At 39.9% G+C, this 19,558-nt stretch overlaps 2 protein-coding genes across 2 annotated transcripts; both read left to right on the forward strand.

Annotated features, from left to right (window-relative positions):
* The first annotated feature begins 263 nt into the window (after positions 1–263).
* Positions 264–2,242, forward strand: LOC111583648 (glutathione-specific gamma-glutamylcyclotransferase 1-like). Its single transcript, XM_023292834.3, has 3 exons — positions 264–680; positions 898–933; positions 1,491–2,242. Exons 1-3 carry the CDS (start codon positions 510–512, stop codon positions 1,908–1,910), a joined length of 627 nt encoding a protein of 208 aa, XP_023148602.2. The 5' UTR covers positions 264–509; the 3' UTR covers positions 1,911–2,242.
* A 15,745-nt stretch (positions 2,243–17,987) lies between these two features.
* LOC111583645 (rho-related GTP-binding protein RhoV-like) lies at positions 17,988–19,312 on the forward strand. The gene is made up of 3 exons (XM_023292830.3): positions 17,988–18,429; positions 18,508–18,566; positions 18,638–19,312. The coding sequence occupies exons 1-3, from the start codon at positions 18,270–18,272 to the stop codon at positions 19,085–19,087; spliced, it is 669 nt and encodes a 222-aa protein (XP_023148598.2). The 5' UTR covers positions 17,988–18,269; the 3' UTR covers positions 19,088–19,312.
* Positions 19,313–19,558: the final 246 nt, after the last annotated feature.

The raw sequence follows: 19,558 nt of genomic DNA on the forward strand, positions 1-19,558 counted from the left end.
TGTTGAAAATGAGACAAAACAATCAAACAAACAAACAAACAAAAAAAACAAAACATTAACTGAATGTTTTCCCTTCCCAGTTTAGTCAGGACCCTTCTGCTTCCTGTAACAGCGGCTGATGTGTTTTCCAAGTCTCTGTGGCTCCCAAGATCGGTGTGAGGTATCACTGCTGGAGCGATTCTGATTGGTTTATCCGCCAGCTACGCCCGCCCCATCGGTGATTTCATTGGCCAACAGCGTGTCGCTCTGACTCCCCTGAAAACAAATACACGTGTTTGTACATCCAGAGACTGACGAGAAGCGGACAGTATCTATATTAATCTGAAGATATGACTGTAATTAGGCATTTTACGAGAAACTAATGATGACGTGGAACAAGGTTTTTACCTCCTGTAATTTATAAGTAGGATTCAGATGTCGAGGAATGCAGAGGACAGAAGCTACTTGTTGACACGAGCAGCAACTTCAACGTCTTTGTGTTTTTTTTTAAATACAACCAAGTGACTACAATGAAACCTCAGGACATCATAAAGGAAAAGAGCAGCCTGTGGGTATTTGGATATGGATCTTTAGTGTGGAAACCCGATTTTACATACAAAAGAAGCAAAATCGGCTACATTAAAGGATACAAAAGACGCTTCTGGCATGGAGATGATTTCTATCGAGGAGACAAGGAAAAGGTGAGATACATGAACCTCTGAGACATCAGTTTGTTGTGAAATCATGCTGTTCACCACCTGGATCTAATATTTACTGCTAAATTCATTAGCTTATTTATTAATTTTCATATTTATCATTCATTATTATTATTACAAGTTAAAGTTTTTGTTGTAGTATATGATGTTGTTATACTGTTAAGTTGTCTGAGTTCTCACAGTGTGTCTCTGCTTTCTCCAGCCAGGCAGAGTGGCAACACTAGTGGCAGATCGGGAGGTGAGTGTGTTTTTCTTTTCAAACTACCTAAACTGCATGCACAAATAAATTCATTCAGTTTTTTTTCATTCTCCAACCATTATCAGTGAATAAAATTGTAAATTTGTGATAAATAATGAGCATAGCAGTTATCCCAAAGAATCAGTCTTGCATAATTACTTCTGATATTTATCTGATCATGACCCACTTTATGATCTTATGCAATAACCTATCACTGCACTGTTATTATAGTGGGAGAAACTGGGTAACTGTATCATCCAGACTTTCCACCAGGGACAATTTTTATATTTTTCAACATGTTTATTATGACAACTAGAATGATTTTTTCTTAAATTTGTATGCCAAACAACAAAAAACAAAAGGACCATAACTAAGATTCAGTCTGGTCCACCATGATACTGTCCATATCACTTTTATTTATTACTTCTGTGCACATTTGCTTAGTCAGTGTATACACTGGTCTTGACATGTACCATGATAGAATCTATTTGCTCTTTTAAATCAAATTATGCACACAACTGTTTGTTTGACCCCTCCACCTCTTTTTTTCCCTGCAGGCTAGCACATGGGGAGTTGCCTATGAAGTGACCGACTCCCAGATTGAAGAGTCCCTCCAGTACCTGAACATGAGAGAGACTGTTCTGGGGGGTTACGTAACAGAGATGGTGGAGTTCATCCCTAAAGAGAAGGGTCAGGGTCCGCTGTTGGCCCTCGTCTACATCGCTACCTCTGACAACCCCATCTACCTCGGCCCGGCCTCGGACAAGGAGATCGCCGCCCAGATTGCCACCTGCAGCGGCAACACGGGCCACAACATTGAGTACCTGCTTCGCCTGGCGGAGTTCATGAGGCTCTGCTGTCCCGAGGTGGAGGATGAGCACCTGTTCTCAATCGAGGCGGCTCTTCTGAACATTTTTCGTGAGGGTGGAGGGATCAAACCTCCAGACCAAAAATCTCTGCTGCTGGGAGCCATATAAAAGACTGCACAAAGCACTCCATATCAGTCCATGAAAAATATTTATACTGATCGACACGTGTAAGTGTAAGGTATTTGTTGCTCATAGATGGAAAACTTGATTTGGTTTCCAGTAAAATTAACAAACCTTTAAGGAGTTTTTTTTTTAATCTCATCCTTCTACTTTTTATCTCAGAGACTTGAAATATGTTGATTTTTCACACTGTACCACAGACTGTATACAAACAGAGCCATGTGGTGCTTTAAAAAAATCACACTAATGAATTTGTAAATGTTTAAATCTTTGTAATCATTTTTAAATGTGTTTGAATAAAAACAGTGAGGAAAATGCTGTTCAGGATTTTGCTTGGCTGTTCTCTCCCAGACATCTCTTGTATAATTATGTTTGTGGCTGAATGCATGATACATATAGACCCTCTTGCCTAATGTTCCCACATCACGTGGCCAAGGAATGTTGACTCTGGCATATAGTGGAAGTGCTGACGTTTCCTTAGAGAGCTGCTAAATGCACAAGCCAAGGAGCTTTTAGACGTCTGTTGTGTTTTTACTGCTATATATGAATTCACTCTACAAAGTCCATACTCTGGATGTTTTGCGGCCTTAAGTATTCATGTCACAAGCAGCAGGCTGTAAAAACATTTTCTGTGTAATGTCAGGTTTGACAGGATTTTGAATGTTGTAAACTCAGCCGAGCACAGCGGTTGGTCCCCCCCTTTTAAAGTTCCTCTTTTGCAGCCAAGCATTCCTCCCACAACACACAAACCTTTACACTAAAATCTAGATGAACTTCCAACCATGTCATGGTGTCAGAGGTTACGCAGCAATGCACATGAAGCAAACCAAGTTAAAACAAGCAAAAATCATGCACGGCTTGCACAGTGTGATGTCCCATGGAGCTGGTGTGAGGAGTAATTTGTGTAGGGCTGGCTCTTACAGTATAGGCAGAGGGTATATGGGCTTAGCTGAGGTGGGGCTGCATATAGGGTTTCTCTCCTGTCTGTGGCATGATCACATTGCAGCAACATGTGCACATGCCACATTCCAGACTGAAAAGGAGTAGTTTCATCCATATATTTTCCTAGAAGCCAGCCTAGAACTGGGTCAAAGGTTTGAGACTATGAAAGCTAAAAAACAGAGTGCTGAAGCACACAGTTCAAGGGAAGCTCACATGGATAGAACATATACAGAATGTCCACTGATACGGGAACATCGTTATGTAACCGGAGCACTGTCTCTGGTGGTTGGCTTTGCAGAAGAAAGGAAAACTGATATATGAAGAAACTGTCAATGATTGCTGAAAGAGTTGAATATAGAACACCAGGATCCCCGAGCTTTGTTAGACACGGTGTTTTGTCTTCAGTAAAACTAATGTGATGATCACCCAGATAGGCGTTCCGACAGACAGCGGTGTGCCAACAACACAAATGCTTGTCTGTGTTTTCCAACAGCATGACATTCTAACATGTGGTACACCAACAAGTCCTGGTACTAGATGTCCTAAACAAAAATACCTGATGATTCAGATGTACTTTGTGCCTCCCAGTCCAGACCCTGGTTTTAATTTCACTTCAGCACCTTTGTTGTCTTATGACTCTTTAGTTTTGTTATGTGTTGACGTACATTCAGAGAACTTGTGATTTACTGTCAACATCAGCATTTCAGCCTCAAACACCTTTCACTTTCTAATGGCTGATTCTAATGTGTTTATGGCAGCTAAAATGAGTGTTTATTTGTTATGCTGCCCGAAAGCATCATGCTTTACAACTCACTCCGGTGCCTCTCATTAGAGCTACAACAATAAAGATAAGTCAGTCAATAAATGCCCCTTAGCACACTGTTAGAGCTCTTAGGTGAGGTGCAGAGGGAATATGAGACTCACAAAGGCATGTGCAAACATCTTCATATGTTTGAATATTTGCCATTCGTTTTGTATTCCCAGTATTTATAATCTAAAAGCTAGTCTAAAAAGCTTGTTTTATTAACCTGAAATTAGAAAACTCCCTATATGGACACACTGTGCTCCCTGAATCCCTCACCAATATTTTTCCCCTTCATGAGGTCACTCCAGGAAACGATGTCTATCATTATCTTTGGAACAGAACGCATGCTGACAATAAGGAAGATTCAAAATGCCATGAAGTGTAGGTTGAGGTCGTTTCCACCCAGAATAGCACTCAGACTTCCCCAAAAACATGATTTCCTACCGATGCTTTCTGGAGTCTCCGTCTGCTTGCTAATGTGTACCCAGTCTGAACCCTGACCCTTGACCGTGGTTTAATCCGTGCAGGGCTGAAGGTCACTCTGGAAGTGTGTTAAAGAGAAAGTGATTGGGCCGCTAATGGAGTCCCTCCACTTTAGAGCCTTTGCCCTCTTGCACTGAGAGGTTAGCTCAGTCCACTGAGGGTCACCTCTGGGCTCCTGCCAGCGCACATGAGTGCTGTTTGGTCGTAGAGGCCACTTCACCACAAGAGGAAGACCGTCCATTAATGAGGCACAAACAATAACTAATGATTTGGCAGTAAACCACATGCCTTCCTTCAGCCCTCTATCAATCAGCAAAGTAGAAACAGAAGCTAATATTTCATATGTTGTGTTCTACTAAAAGAGCAGCTCTCTGAACACTCAGATCAAAAGGCTGACGTAAGGTTTGGGTGTGAGCTGCTGTTCATCTGATTCTAAGCCACAAAGCAGAAAAACACAGTTCATCAATCATCGTGGCATTATAAACACTATTCTTTAATCCATTCATCATCACTTGCAGTTGATGTGAAAATTGTTTCTTCTCATCCAGACAGAACATGACTCACACCCACTGGATTTTTTAATCCAATCTGTTCGGAGCAGGACTGGGACTGAACCAGGCTTGACAAAATTAAAGCTGCAGCCGGAGAGCTGCCTCCTACTTCATTAGCCTCCTCCATCCCTGAGGAACGGCACTTTTGCTGCTCTTAATTTAATTTCCCTAATCTCATTTACACCCGAACCCTCCACAGCTGCCCAGGCCTGGCTGCAGGGTGTCAGGCCCTGAGGGAAAACCGTTCTGTGAGCTCAATCTTTCAGGTTTAACTTGAAACACTGCAAGTATTTTGAAATCATACAGACTCCATGTTGTTCTGTACGATGTATAATCATGAGGGGCGTCATTGTGACACCGATATGTTTATGTCAAACGCAGTTCAATCTGAGATCCTTATCACAGATACTGAAAATGTACATCCTGGTATCTAATCTTCTTTTGGTGTCCTTTAAATTCATATTAAATCATATGTTAAGATCCTTAGTGTTCTACTTGACCCTAACCTCACGTATGAGAAACACAGCAAGGACATCCAGTCATGTTACTGCCATTTGAAACATATTGCTAAGATGCAATCGATACCGAGTTTTAATGGCACTCGCTCATATTTTCTCACGGTCAGATAGTTTTAATGGTATTTTAGCAATGTTACAAAGTGTGGCATCAAGATTTCCAACAAAAAGAAGAAAAACTGCACATAACACCAATTTCAATGACTGCCTTTGACTGCATATTTGTTTATGGATTGATTTTAAGATATTCATTATTACTTTATAATCCTTCAAAGCCTGGCCCCAGAACATATAAAACTACTGTCCTTTTATCAACCACAGCCTGCTTCTACAGGCTCGAACTTTCTGACTGTTGTTAAATCACTTTTAATTATCAGTCATCTTTTTTTTCCCCCAAGTTGTAGGTCAACCTTTGTTCTCATTTGTTGAGTTTCACTGCATTTTATTCTTGATTTTGAACTGGAGTTGTTCTACTTTAAAGTAGAAATTTACTTATTGTCTCTTGTTAGATGTTTGATTTTTTTAAAAATGAGCATTATATTTACGATTTACTCCTCTTTTACATGACTGTATGTGTGGTTTTGGTGTGTTATTTATAAAACACTTTGGAGCACTGGATTGGATGAGTACTATATGAATAAACTTTATTATCATGATTACTATGTCCAGCAGGCACAATGTAATGTTTACCAGTTTCTATTGTTGTGTTCGCATGTCAACAGTTACCAATAAGCACTAAACACTTCCTCCAACAGTTGCTGAGAGTTGCTTGTGACACTAGAAGCAAAGTCACAAAATGCATCATATCTGGGAACCATGTTGTTGTTCATCTGTGAATTTTTAAAGGTGATATTTGGTGGATTTTCTTTCCTTTGGACAGAATCAGACTATCTGTTTCTCTCCGTCTTTGTCTTTGTTCTAAGCTAACTGGCTGCTGACTGTAATGTCATATTTGTAGGCATGAAAGTGGTATTGTGTTCTGTCTAAAAAAATTTAAAAAAAAGAACAAGGGTATATCTCAAAATTTCAAACTGTGTTAAATTATCTTTTGGGGATGCAACAATTTGCAGTGATTGTGTAGAATTCATTGGTTAAATCTGTGAAATCCAGTTTTTGTTTTTTTTTAATTATTCCATCCAGGATCACTAAGCTGAAAACTCCCAGGGGTTTATTATGTTTCATTTTCAGTTTTACTGTTTATAAGGCATGACACCAAAAGAAACTCTCTATCAAAAGCATAGTTTCACTGTGAATCAGTCCTCTCACAATAGTGTTATTTGGAGCAGCGGTAGCAGGAGATGCCTCCTAGTCTGTCAGGAAACATCTGAGTCCACATCAGTTAAGCAATTTGAAAAATTCTTTCACTTCTGCCAATGGCTCCATATGAGTATCTGCAGGTGTGAAGGTCAAAGTGTGCTGCTCAGTCAGTAGAGTCCTGCGCTACTTTGGCAACATATTCAACCACATATTGTGAAGTTAAATAAAGCTTTTGTAGTGTTAACTTTGTGGAGCTAGAACACTGAGAAGAAGCACAGGTTTCTTTGTATTTTCTCTTTTGCTCAGCGTCTTACTGCAGTGCCTCAGTTATATATATTTATATGGATAAAGTACTGTAAAAAAAATGTCCTGATGTCTTCTGTTTTTGCATATTTCTCCCACTGTTCTCTGCAAAGTAGTTTTAATTGAGCTACATCAGATGATTTTCGGGCTGCACAGTGGCTCAGTGGTTAGCATGGTCACCTCACAGCTGGGAGCTCTCCGGTTTGCATCCCGGCCTGGGACTGGGATCTTTCTGCATGGAGTTTGCATGTTCTCCCTGTGCATGCATGCGTTTTGTCCGGGTACTCTTGCTGCAGATTTGTTGGCTGCACATCCATAATGCCAATCTCCTGTTACACCACATCCCAAAGGTGCTCTTTTGGATTGAGATCTGGTGACTGTGGAGGCCGTTGGAGGACAGTGAACTCACTGTCATGTTCAAGAAACCAGTTTGAGATGATCTGAGCTTTGTGACGTGGTGCGTTATCCTGCTGGAAGAAGCCATCAGAAGATGGGTACACTGTGGTCATCAAGGGATGGACATGGTTAGCAACAATACTCAGGTAGGCTGTGATGTTTCAATAACACTCAAATAATACTAAGGGGCCCAAAGTGTGCCAAGAAAATATCCCCCTCATCTTTACACCACCACCACCACCAGCCTGAACCGCTGATACAAGGCAGGATGGATCCATGCTTTCATGCTGTTTACGGCAAATTCTGACCATCTGAATGTTGCAGGTGAAATCAAGACTCAGCGGGTCAGGCAACGTTTTTCCAATCTTCTATTGTCCACTTTTGGTGAGCCTGTGTGAATTGTAGCCTCAGTTTCCTGTTCTTAGCTGAGAGGAGTTGCACCCAGTGTGGTCTTCTGGCGATGTAGCCCATCTTCCTCAGGATGTGCTGAGCGTTCAGAGATGGTATTCTACATTCCTTGGTTGTAGCGAGTGGATATACCAGTCTGCCCATTCTCCTCTGACCTCTCACATCAACAAGGCATTTTCATCCACACAACTGCCACTCACTGAATATTTTCTCTTTTTTAGACCATTCTCTGTAAACCTTAGAAATGGTTGTTTGTGAAAATCCTAGTAGATCACCAGTTTCCTAAATACTCAGACCAGCCCATCTGGCATCAACAACCATGTCACGTTCAGAGTCACTTAAATTCCCTTTCTACCCCATTGTGATGCTCAGTTTGAACTTCAGCAAGTTGTCTTGACCATGTCTACATATCTAAATGCATTGAGTTGCAGAAATGTGATTTGTTGATTAGCCACACTAGCTTTTAAAAGTTTGGGGTCACTTAGAGATGTCCTTATTTTTGAATAAAAAATGCTTTTCTTTCAATGAAGATATCATTAAATTAATCAGAAATCCAGTCTAGACATTGTTAATGTGGTAAATGACTATTCTAGCTGAAAATGGATGATTTTTCATGGAATATCTACATAGGGGTACAGAGGAACATTTCAAACAACCATCACTCCTGTGTTCTAATGGTACATTGTGTTAGCTAAAAGTCTTGAAAGGTTAATTGATGATTAGAAATCCCTTGTACAATTATGTTAGCACATGAATAAAAGTTTAACATGAAATTATCTGGGTGACCCCAAACTTTTGAACGGTAGTGTATAGGTGTTAACAAACAGTTGAACAGGTGTACCTAATAAAAGGGCAGGTGAGTGTCCTTAGTTTACTTAGTAAACAGCGTGCCAAAAATAATGTGATTTCTCGACATGTCACATGACAAAGGCCACAACAGAACCAGTGTGTCATGTCGGTAAAACGTACATGGTGACAACATAAAGAGCCGTGACTTACATGAGAGGTGTGGTGGTGTGGTGTGAATGTTTTCCATGAAGGTAGTAATTAAATTGACACTTAATTAACGCGTGTCAACACTGTGAATCTGAATCAAAATCTGCTTGACATTTGACAGATCCAGTAAGGGGATTTCCTCTTTGTGTGAAAATCAGTAAGTCAATAGAATTAGATTTTCTTGGTGGACTAAGGCCTAAATTTTAAGTAAGGAAGGTGAGGTATGAGCCTCCAGCACCCCCTGTGGGCACATATGAGCTGTATTTGAACTGCAAACTGATGCATTGAAATCTGAAATGGGAAAAAATTAATCATGTATGCTGCAATGAAAAGTTATACCGAAATCTGCAAAAGACTAGCATCATGTTTTATGACATGTGGATGCTCTTCACTTTTGTAGATAGTTCAGCTTAATGCAGTGCATCGGACCCTGCAGGCACCTTCAAAAAGATCTGATCGCAGATGACTCTTTGACTTGTCACAGTAGGTGAAATTAATGATGGTTCACCTCCAATATGTGTCCCAGTGAGCCGTAACAGTGAACCAGCATGAACAATGAACCTAAGTAGAGCGCAGCTTCCATGAATTCGCTCAGGATTTCTTTACTGTAAGTCAAACTGCCTGCTGTGATAAAATGTAGATTGATGCACACCTTGTGATTCATGACTGTATGGAGGACTTCCATGCCTGCAGGTTAGCTTTGACATTTGACTTCAAAGATGGCCCTGACATTATGTGGACTCCTAGCTCTCAGGTACTCTGACTCACATTCTTAGCCTGAATCAAAAGGCCCTGGAGGCTTCCTGCCATTTTTCTCTGGAGTGTTTTCTCTCAAAGAACAGGAAAGGCAGCTGTGTTTCCCACACACTCACAGAGGTCCCATATCAGTGCCATTTTACAGTTTCACTGTAGCTCACAGGCAAGCAGCTGCACAGTCATTGTGACAGTCTCTGGCACTTGTGCAGCAATATTATGCTTAACTAATGATACTGGTCTTGATTTTGTTTAGACAGAATGATATCTCTGAAACAAGCACTTATGATTTGAACCTCTTTTTGTAAACTCTAGCTACACTCACGAAAAAGACAGACACCTATCTATGAACTAAAAATCTCATCATTTCTGTGGTTAAGCATTTCTGGTCTAAATTGTTGACCAACAAAAACAAATTGCACACAACAGTTGATTTAATGTTTCATGTGTTGAATCAAATGCCTTCTAATCCGACGTAATGATGCTTTGTGTTTGTTTGGAACATTTTATCCCTTTGGAAAGATCATGTTCTCATGTTAATCAGTCAATTGCGGCAGAGTTTCCTGTTTAAAAAGATACTAATCAGGCTGTGTGAGAACATATGCCGCTGTGTGGACTGATGTGGAGCCAATTGAAACTAAAATCAGAAGAAAACACAGATGCTTCAAAGGCCAAAGGGTGAGACCCCTGTTGATATTGTTATCAGTTCCCTGTAATGCACTGGATCAAACATTCAGACACTGAGGCACTGATGTGGATTCTTATTCATGTTTAGTTTTTTATCAGAAATGCTCAGTGGCTTCTACAGTGACGTGTAATATCTTGTGTGTTTCATGCTGCTGGTTACACATTTAGATTACACCTTTTCTTGATTGTTGGAAAATCACATGGCAAAACGACATCTGTGTCATCACACTTATCTTACTTGGAAACAACCAGGTTCACGTATTTCCATGACAGATATTTAGTTGTGAAATGATCTCATGCAGCATTCCAGCACTGTCATGAGCTGCACAAAATAACAACAAGAGAAGAAGACAAGTATGAATTCACAATGACATACTTTCAGCGGAGATGCTTAACAACGAGAAGTACTGTAAAGGTTATCAAGGACACACCAGAGCCAGCTGGCACACCTACATGAAAGGGTAACATATAATTTTCCAACTTGGTGGAAAAACACTCCCATCCAAAAAAACATAATCTGTGTTTCTTGGCACAAAAAGGCATAATTGGCAAAGGTGCAACCAACAGCTGAAAAATTTCAGCTGAACTGCAGGCTGTGTTCACACAAAGCAGAGAGAAGACGATAAGAGACTTTGGGAGGAAAATAAAACATTCTTCATCAATAAAAAAAGGCAGCATGGTTTAAAAATGTAGTACAGTGGAGCTAGTTGTAAGCCAGATGTTGAAAGATACATTCAGCATTGTGAATTATCTCTGGATTCGGTGTGCAGAGTCGTGTGAAACATGTCTGGTTTGTGGAGAATGTAAAAATGAAAATAGGTGCAGTCAAGCAGCCTATAATTTCTTCCCCCAACTTTAAACACCTGTTGGCACTTGGAAAAAAAATATTATACACAATTCCTCTTCTTTTTTTAAAAAAAAGTAAATTAAATAATAAATAATTCTATTTTATTTTATTTTTTAAAATATTTTTTAGATTTTCTTTGGATTTGAATATCTTTGGATGCATTGTAACTGTGCCATGCAGAAAAATAGACAATTCTGAGTTTTCTTTACTTCTTGCTGTGGCTGTGCTTTTTACAAAGACGTACAAGACTTTCTACTGCTAAAAATAATCACAATGAAAAACTCCCACAGGGAGTAAAAATGTGACTGGAGCAGAAAAACACCCAGAAATTGATTCGGAGGCTTGACTGATATAAACATTTTAGAAAACCTTCTGTTTTAAGCTTTGACATTCAAACACAAATCTGCTTCATCAGAACTTCATGAGTGCACAAATACTCACACAACAAAGATTTCAGTGTTGCTTAAGTCTAACTGTCTAAACGTTACATAACATTTTTAATGATTAGTCACACACTTTTTAGTGGAAAATAAATCATCACACAAACATTCCTCAATGGAAATAACCAAACATTTTCCAACTTTGCCCAAAGCAACATTGTTCATCTACGACGTCGCCATTCATGGGGAGAAGCGGATTGAGAAAATATATGTAATGTCTTTTAAAGCCAACCGTTTTTTAAATTTAGCACATGTTCCCATGGTCACATTCACCAAGCTGATCGGTTGAAGGATAGTTTTTGGCAGGTTTGGAGCAGGGCAACTGTATTTCCCACAAAGGATGGAGGACAGACCCCCCTGTGATGCTCTCTGGAGGGTAAAGTGGGATTAGTCCGCTGCTTCTGGACCCCCGCAAGGGTTTAATGGAGCAGGAGTAACTAAATTGACAGGGATGCTTGGTGGCCAACAAAAGCCCAAAACCACTTAAGCTTTACTTAAAAATTGGGACAAGCTGACTTAACCTAAGCTGGTTAAGATCCGAATGTTACAACACTGGTTATAATGTTAATTCAGATTAACTGCAAATGCACTGATCCAAAAAAAAAAAAAAAAAAGGCACATCAGTACTGTGTAGCACAAGAAGTCGCACGATTATGGTGTATTCATAGTTTATGCTTTCCTGCAATGACTGGCCACAAGTCAAGAATGTGAACAACAGGGGTCAGCTGGGAGGTAGTGCAGGGGAGGGGAGATATACAGGTCTGAATTCCCATGAATCACTGGCTGGTATTTGAGTTTAGAGAAGAGGGCTGTATCCTGTTGCTAATAAACTCAAGAGATGCATGTATAGTCTCTTACTGAGCAGGAACCCCACTCAGAAAGCAGTGTTCTGGCCAGTGTGAGGACAAAGCTGTGCACGTTTATCAACAGAATGATCCAGCTTAGCAATTACTGGATGGATTACTATAGAATCTGGCACCTCTGAGGAAGAATCCTAATGATAAGTGATCACCTGGCCCTTTTCTGGAACACCACCAGGTGCAAAAAAATTTCACTTAATCTTGAAAAATATCTCAGCACTAATTTGAAAGATTTGCACAAATGTTCCACAGACATTCATGGTCCTCTGAGGTTGAATCCTAATAACTGGTAATCCACCAACCTTTTCTGGAAGATCACCAACTGTTATAAATGTTCACTTATCCTGAAAAATATCACAGCAGCTAGTTGATAGAGTTGCACAGAATCTGGTGCAGATATTCATGGTCTTCAGAGGATGAATCCTAATGACATAAGTGAAAGGGATCACCCTGTCACTTTTCCTCTGGATGTTCATAGTGTTGTTTTGAAAAAGTCTCACCAACCATTATTGTTGGTAGTTTTTTGTTATATTTAGCAAGAGTTTATGTTCTCAACATGAATTGCAGCAACTCATCTGGCACTATCGCAGGTCAAGGTTTTTGTTTTTCCCACGTCTTTGCAAAACCTTCCCATTTGCCTCTAATTAACGAATATTAGCATGCTAATCCCCTGAACTGTGATGGTGAAAGTGGTAAACACTGCACTTCCTTAACTGGTCTATTAGCTCAGACAGCATGCAGTGCTGTAAGAGTCTAAACTGTTAGACTAGTGTTTGTACCTTTTGTGTCATTTTCAGTTGCAAATTTAACACAAGGTAATATACAGTGGAAGAACTTATTGGCAAAATGGATAAAAACTTAAATATATGACAGCAAATTACAAATGAAAACAAGACTTGTGATCAACAGCAGCACAGGTTTTGTGAGATTCAGGCAAGCAGGTCAGGACCTTTAACATTAAGCTGCCAACAGTATCATAGAGATGACATTCAGTTTATGTATACCAGTGACAGTATAACCTATTTGTGACCCTGAAGTCACACCTAGGAGCTAGAGAGGGAGAGGGAAAGCATTTGCATAATGTGGGGTTTCTGTGCGATGGCTGCACCCCTCCTGCTCTAATCCTCATCACTTAAGAGCACAGGCCATATCTACTTAAAGAGATATTATGCAGGAAATGCTATGCAAATGGCTTGTTTATCACGATGTCAGCCACTTGTTTTGTGCTCTGTCTGCAGTGTGCCATGTTGATCTCTGGCTTAGGGAGGAGCATAATCTTTTAACGCCTATCTGACAGATTTCTCTATTGTTGTCAGATTTGCTACGCGACAGGAACGTTCAGGCAGCTTCGGTGTTTACGTTTTAAATACTAGAGCAGTAATTCAGGGAGTCTGTGAAGTATTTATCTTCATATGAACTCTCAGGCGTCACAAAAGCAATCACCAAATATATCATTTTATATTAAAAGAGTGAAATTTGAAGCGTGCCGCATGCATCCAGGGAGGGTTTCTCCTAAACTGGACACGCTGAGAGACCCTTACTAAGCAGATTACCTCAATAAATCTATGTCAGGATACATTTTTGCCATGTCTAGTCATGCGAAGAGAGAGCGTGAGAATGCAGACACAAAACATGTTTACTGTGACAGATGTATCTCACTGAGCCCAAGCACGCTGCTGACATCTGCTGCACAATTTAAGGTACATGCAAACATTGCAAAGACCTTTTCAATTAGCTGCAAGATGCCTGTATTTGAGCATTAAAGAGCAGCCCTGTGCTTGATCTGTGATGATAAAAGAAGCCGCCACAGGAAAGGAATCTTTGGATGCAGAGATATTTAAAGAGCCTTTCCTGTGTTTGACGTTTACCTTGGATTAAGGAACAGCATTGTGACTCACAGCTGTCTGAGGTGTAGCGTTGGGAGTCGAGCTGGCAACACGATGTGCTGTAGGGGAGGGGGGAGACCAGATGTTGCCCTCCTACTACGGGGAATAAACTATCACTCACACCACAGGTGGTGGGAAAAGGGAGGGGAGAGAAAAGGGAGAAGAGAACGAGTAAGTGACAAACAACGGCAAACAGGAAGCGGAGACCTTATAACACAATGCTCACAGAGTTTCCTGCAGGCTCAGACAGATAAGGAGCAACACTTTGTGTAAAGCTGTGTTTTCACCCACAAATGTTTCCCGTGCTCTAAAGCCACATCTTACAATGCATGTACGATTCTCCTGCAGTACAGCTGTGATACTGTGGAGCAGAAAACATGGATTGTTGGTAGTGGAAGGGAAGAAGCCCAATCCTCAACCCAAATCTTGCAAGATGATATAACCTCAGTGGTTGATGCAAAATACAGTAAAACACTGTCTCATGAAGTCAGATAACAAGCAACAAAAACTGCTATGTGAAGAAAGCTTTATAATGAGCAAATATGACTGTAGTTGCATCATTGCCAATGAATTTCTCTACATGAACCCAATTGTAAATCTTGGTTGTGCATCAAAACTACTTCCATGCAAAAGAGGCAGTACAAGGTGAGGTGTCATTATTTTGATCCAAACTGGCTATTTTGATGTCAGGCTAATAAAAGGTATCTAAGGATCGACAGCACGACATTGTTACATTGATAGTTTAGCACTTTAACACAGTAGCGGCAAATACTGGAGCTCAAGAGATGAGGAGTTAAATGGAGAGAGGAGTGTCTTTTGTTAGCACTTGTGTGCATGAGAGAACTTTTTAAACTAATATTATGATACCAAACAGTGCAAAAATACACTAAACAGACATCCTCTCATAGGTCGTCACATCAAGATGCACATCAGGTTATAAGAATGCTAATGAAGCAGTGTATTCTAAGCTACATATACTATTAAAACCAATATATCCTGTAAGAGTTAATAGTTTTTCCCTAAGATATTATGATCAATATTAGAAGCAGCAGTCGTGGTAGTTGTAGCGGTTGTTGCAATTGCAGCATTATAGTGCCATCAGTAATGAGAGTTTGCAAATGCGAATTGTGAGGCTTTTATTTTCAGTAAATATATCACATTATCAGTGTGTATTTATGAACCCGCTCACCCTGACAAAACAGACAGGATGAACCACGGCAGATGACGTTGCTACTATAAACTGTGGCTGATGACAGTCTCACAATGCCCTCCCAGCTGTGCCCTTTGCCCCTTAAATGGAGGGGTAAAAAAGGGTTTGATCTTCTCCAGAAAACCCAGGGTATAAATTGAAATGGCATGAGCAATAACACAAGGTGGCAACCTATTCTGGGTAAAATAAACATGTCATACTGAAGCTACTGAGCGAGGATATTAGTGCAGCCTGGATAGTGAACGTTATGTTGACAGTTACCCCATGTGAAAATCTGAAGTTCAGAAGTCACTTTGCATGATAAAGTATGGTGTCAAAGTTTTAGGCCATCCTTAGTTTTGTTGTAATTAGCATATATTTTTATTTCTCAGTCTCTTTGGTAAAATTCAACAGGTAAAATGTGCATTGTATTGAGATGAGCACAAAAACCAATCTGAACAAAATAGCTTCTGCAGACTGATGTCAGTGTTTAGAGTGCCTTACTTTGTATTTCTTGAACTCTCTTGAGGTTTTCTTAAGTATCTTTGTGTTACACCAGTCTTCATTCAGCACTTCCCATTGTTCTTCTTTAGGTTTGGGCTGTCTTTATTTTTTCTTTGCCCAGAAGATCACATACTAGTTTTATAATATTCTCCCTGGTTTTGATTGTATCAGCTGTTGTTTTGCAGTATGCTTGAGATTGTGATTGTGCTGAAAAATAGACTTTTTTTTCCAGAAGGAATAGCAAATAATCAGTATTTGGCTGTATTTTTCAGCAGTCATGGTTCCATCAGTTCAAAAAATATTCCAACACCACTGGCAAAAATGTTTCACTTAATGCCACGTGCACTCTCAGCTCTTACACATTCTTGTCAAATGGACCCAGCAATTTTTAACTTTGATCATCACTCCATTATACTCCTTTCTACTGATCTCCACACCAGTCTTTGGCAGCTTTTGCATGTTTGAAGGTTCTTGCACTATTCTCCCCTTGGAAAACGTTGTTCCTTGGCTGCCATCTTTCCACAGAGGCCTTTTCTGATCAGATTTCTGCAAACTTTAGAAGGATCAACTTGCCATCCAGACAGACTGAAGCAAGTTTTTTCTCGACTTCGTCTGGTTTCTCAAAGAAGAATCTCGAAGAAACTTCTCATCACATATTGAAGAGTGGAGATTTTGTTTGGCCACGTGCTCCTTGGCTTGTCCTTCACTGCTTTTTCAAATTTCTTTGTAACAGTTTAAATTCCACATAGTGTCTGCCGTTTGTTTGCTGATTTGTCTTTGAGTGAAGTGGCTGATGCAAAATTACAATTCATGTCAGTGTGTAATCTGTGGCATTTAAAAAGAATGAAATGATTGACACATGGTCTTATATGTTAGTCAGCTTCCAATGAGTTAAACCCTTACATCTTGTATGAGTTCTGCTCAACAGCAAAAAAAAACATGGATTAAGAAATATACAACCAAAACGTAAATCACTCAATCACATTTTATTTGTATAGCAGTGTTTCATACAAATAGAACTACTTTACAGAACAAAAGAAATTAAAAAAACTATAAAAACAATACCGCATCCCTGCTGCCATTAATATTATACTGTGAAGGAAGAACTCAAAAAACAGGGACTGAGGAAATGCCATCATAAATAGATTATTGTAATGAGGAAACACCAGATGCAGGAAAAAATGTCTAAATAAGTATAGAAACAACTACAATCAATAGATTATAAATAGTAATAATAACAAATAATCTTAACTAAAGAAATAAATAAAGTAAAAAGCCAGATTAAAAAGGTAGGCATTGAGCTAGCTTTTGAAAATAGCAGCACTCTGTTCTACTCTCACGTTTTATGAAGGCTGTTCCAGACACATGGGCCATAATAACAAAAGGCTGCCTCACTGTGGGTTTCTGTTCAAACGTTTGGTTTAATTAAAAGACCACTACCAGAAGACCCGTGGGTTCTGGAGAGTTCATGGGATAAAAGCAAACCTGATAAATAGACCAAGACCATTCAGAGCTTTACAAACCAATAAAAGATTCTAAAAATTGATTCTAAAGCAGACAGGTAGCCAGTGCAGAGACTTTAGAGTTGGTGTAATGTGTTCTCCTTCTGATACTAGAGTCAACACATGTGCTGCTAAATTTGGAGACCAGATAGGAGAGCGGTACTAAAGCCAATCCTGCAGGTAGTAAAAAGAAGCAGAGGGGTCACTAGCAGCTCAGTCAGTAAGAAACATCTGGCATATCTTGAATTAATACAACAGAAGATTATAAAGTGAATCTCAACTCGCCAGCCCAAAAGACATGTTTAGTGCAAAAAGAGCCTGTAAAAATCACTCATGAGAGCCGTGTATTTTTTAATAGTCTGTATTCTGGTTGTATCTTGATACACAGACTGAGAAATGCACATTTATGGTCATTTTATTGTGAGGTTCAAGGTGTCCACAGAGGACGCTGCTGGAGCAACACTCCTCTCTACTGACCCATAGCGGTACTACACCCTATTGTTACTTAATTTGATGAAGAGAGGAGTTGTAGTGACTCTTTAAATCGGCTTCTACTACATCCAATAATGACTAATCGCATTTAAAAATTTGTCACAGAGGGCCATCTTCATATTTTAAATCTATAGACTCTTTATTGTGCAATATCCTAAAGAAAGCAGCTGAGTTTTTCTGCACTTTTCCTCAGAGCTTTATTTCTGAGCGTTAATTAACTCTGCATATAAAAAAAAAAAAAACAAAAAACCAAACTGCTTGCAAAGAAAAGAAGATACTCCGTTATAGTTCTGTTCATTTTTAAGGTCACATCAACTGACCTTCCCTCAGTGGGAGTGACTATGTAAATCTGCATCAAAGGAAGCAGTCAAAGTGTTGAGAGGGGAGCATCTGATTGGGTGCCTTTGTTCTTTCAAATCGAGGTGGTCTTGTCCCTCCTGGGGCAAAGGGAGGACATGTTTTACAGTAATGCTGCTCTCCTGCATGGCCTCTCACACTGCTGGAATAATGGAGTATTAATGTAAAGGAAAGATGGACTATCAGAGGCATGATAAAGCACACAGACTGAGAGAGGAGCTGAGCTGCATGCTGGTGGGTGATGGAGCAGTGGGGAAGACCAGCATGATCATCAGCTACATCTTCAATGGCTACAACACAGAGTACAGACAGACAGCATTTGATGTTTTCACTGGTGAGTGAAGCTTCTCTCTCATTTGTAAGGTCTGCTGTTTTGCTCAGGAATTCATCTTTATTTCTGTCTAACTAACAGGTTTGGTTCACGTGAATGGAATCCCAATTCGCATCAAACTGATAGACACTGCTGGACAGGTAAACATCAACATCACTTACAGAGATCAGTGCAACCTTTGCTCTTCATCACTCATAATATGATCTTTCAGGAGGAGTTTGGCCATCTTCGCTCTCTGTGCTATGCCCATGTGGACGTCTTCATCCTCTGCTTCAGCCTTGTCAATCCTGTCTCCTTCGACAATATCACCTCCAAATGGATCCCACAGATCCGAGCCGGGAATCCGACTTCTCCCATTGTTCTGGTTGGAACTCAGTCAGACCTTCGCCACAATGTGGACGTCCTCATCCATCTGGCCCAGCGGAGCACCAGACCAGTGCGCTGCAGACAGGCTGGGAGGCTCGCACACAGGATCAGAGCTCACGACTATGTGGAGTGTTCAGCTCTGACACAACACAACCTGAAAGATGTGTTTGACTGTGCCGTATTTGCTGCCATTATGCACAAGCGCAGTGGTGCTAAATCCAGAAAGCTTAGCCTGCTTAAACGTTTGAAGTCTTTTTGTGATTCTGGATGGAGGAAATTCTTCAGATTCATTTGACAGGAAAGCTAAAGAGTGGAGTGAATACACTCAGCCTGGTGGACACTGTATTTGGATTTTAATGACAAACTATACATTTTTACCAAAGTATTTTTATGCAAAATATGGATTGTACACCAAAAGAACAAGACTTAAAACCTGCATTGATATTTGACAATCAGTGCCAAACATTCACTGAATTAATTCCACTACATATTCTGCTCTTTGTACTTTTACTGTTTTTAGTTTCACAATTAGGTTATTGCTGTTTGTGTTCATATTTGTGTGTGTATGTGTGTGTGTTTTGTAAGTTTGTATATTTTGTAATAAATGCACTACACTGTGGGACACATTTAATTGTCAGTTGTGTTTTTCTCTAATGAATAATTCTGAACTAGAAGATTCCTCTTTAGAAGTTACTGTCAGTGCAGAAATGGAGGGAAAACACAAAGTGCCATTTGGGACAAATGGTCACCTGCTGACACATTGAAG

This window comes from Amphiprion ocellaris, chromosome 20 (genome assembly GCF_022539595.1).
Source record: "Amphiprion ocellaris isolate individual 3 ecotype Okinawa chromosome 20, ASM2253959v1, whole genome shotgun sequence".
NCBI lineage: Eukaryota > Metazoa > Chordata > Actinopteri > Pomacentridae > Amphiprion > Amphiprion ocellaris.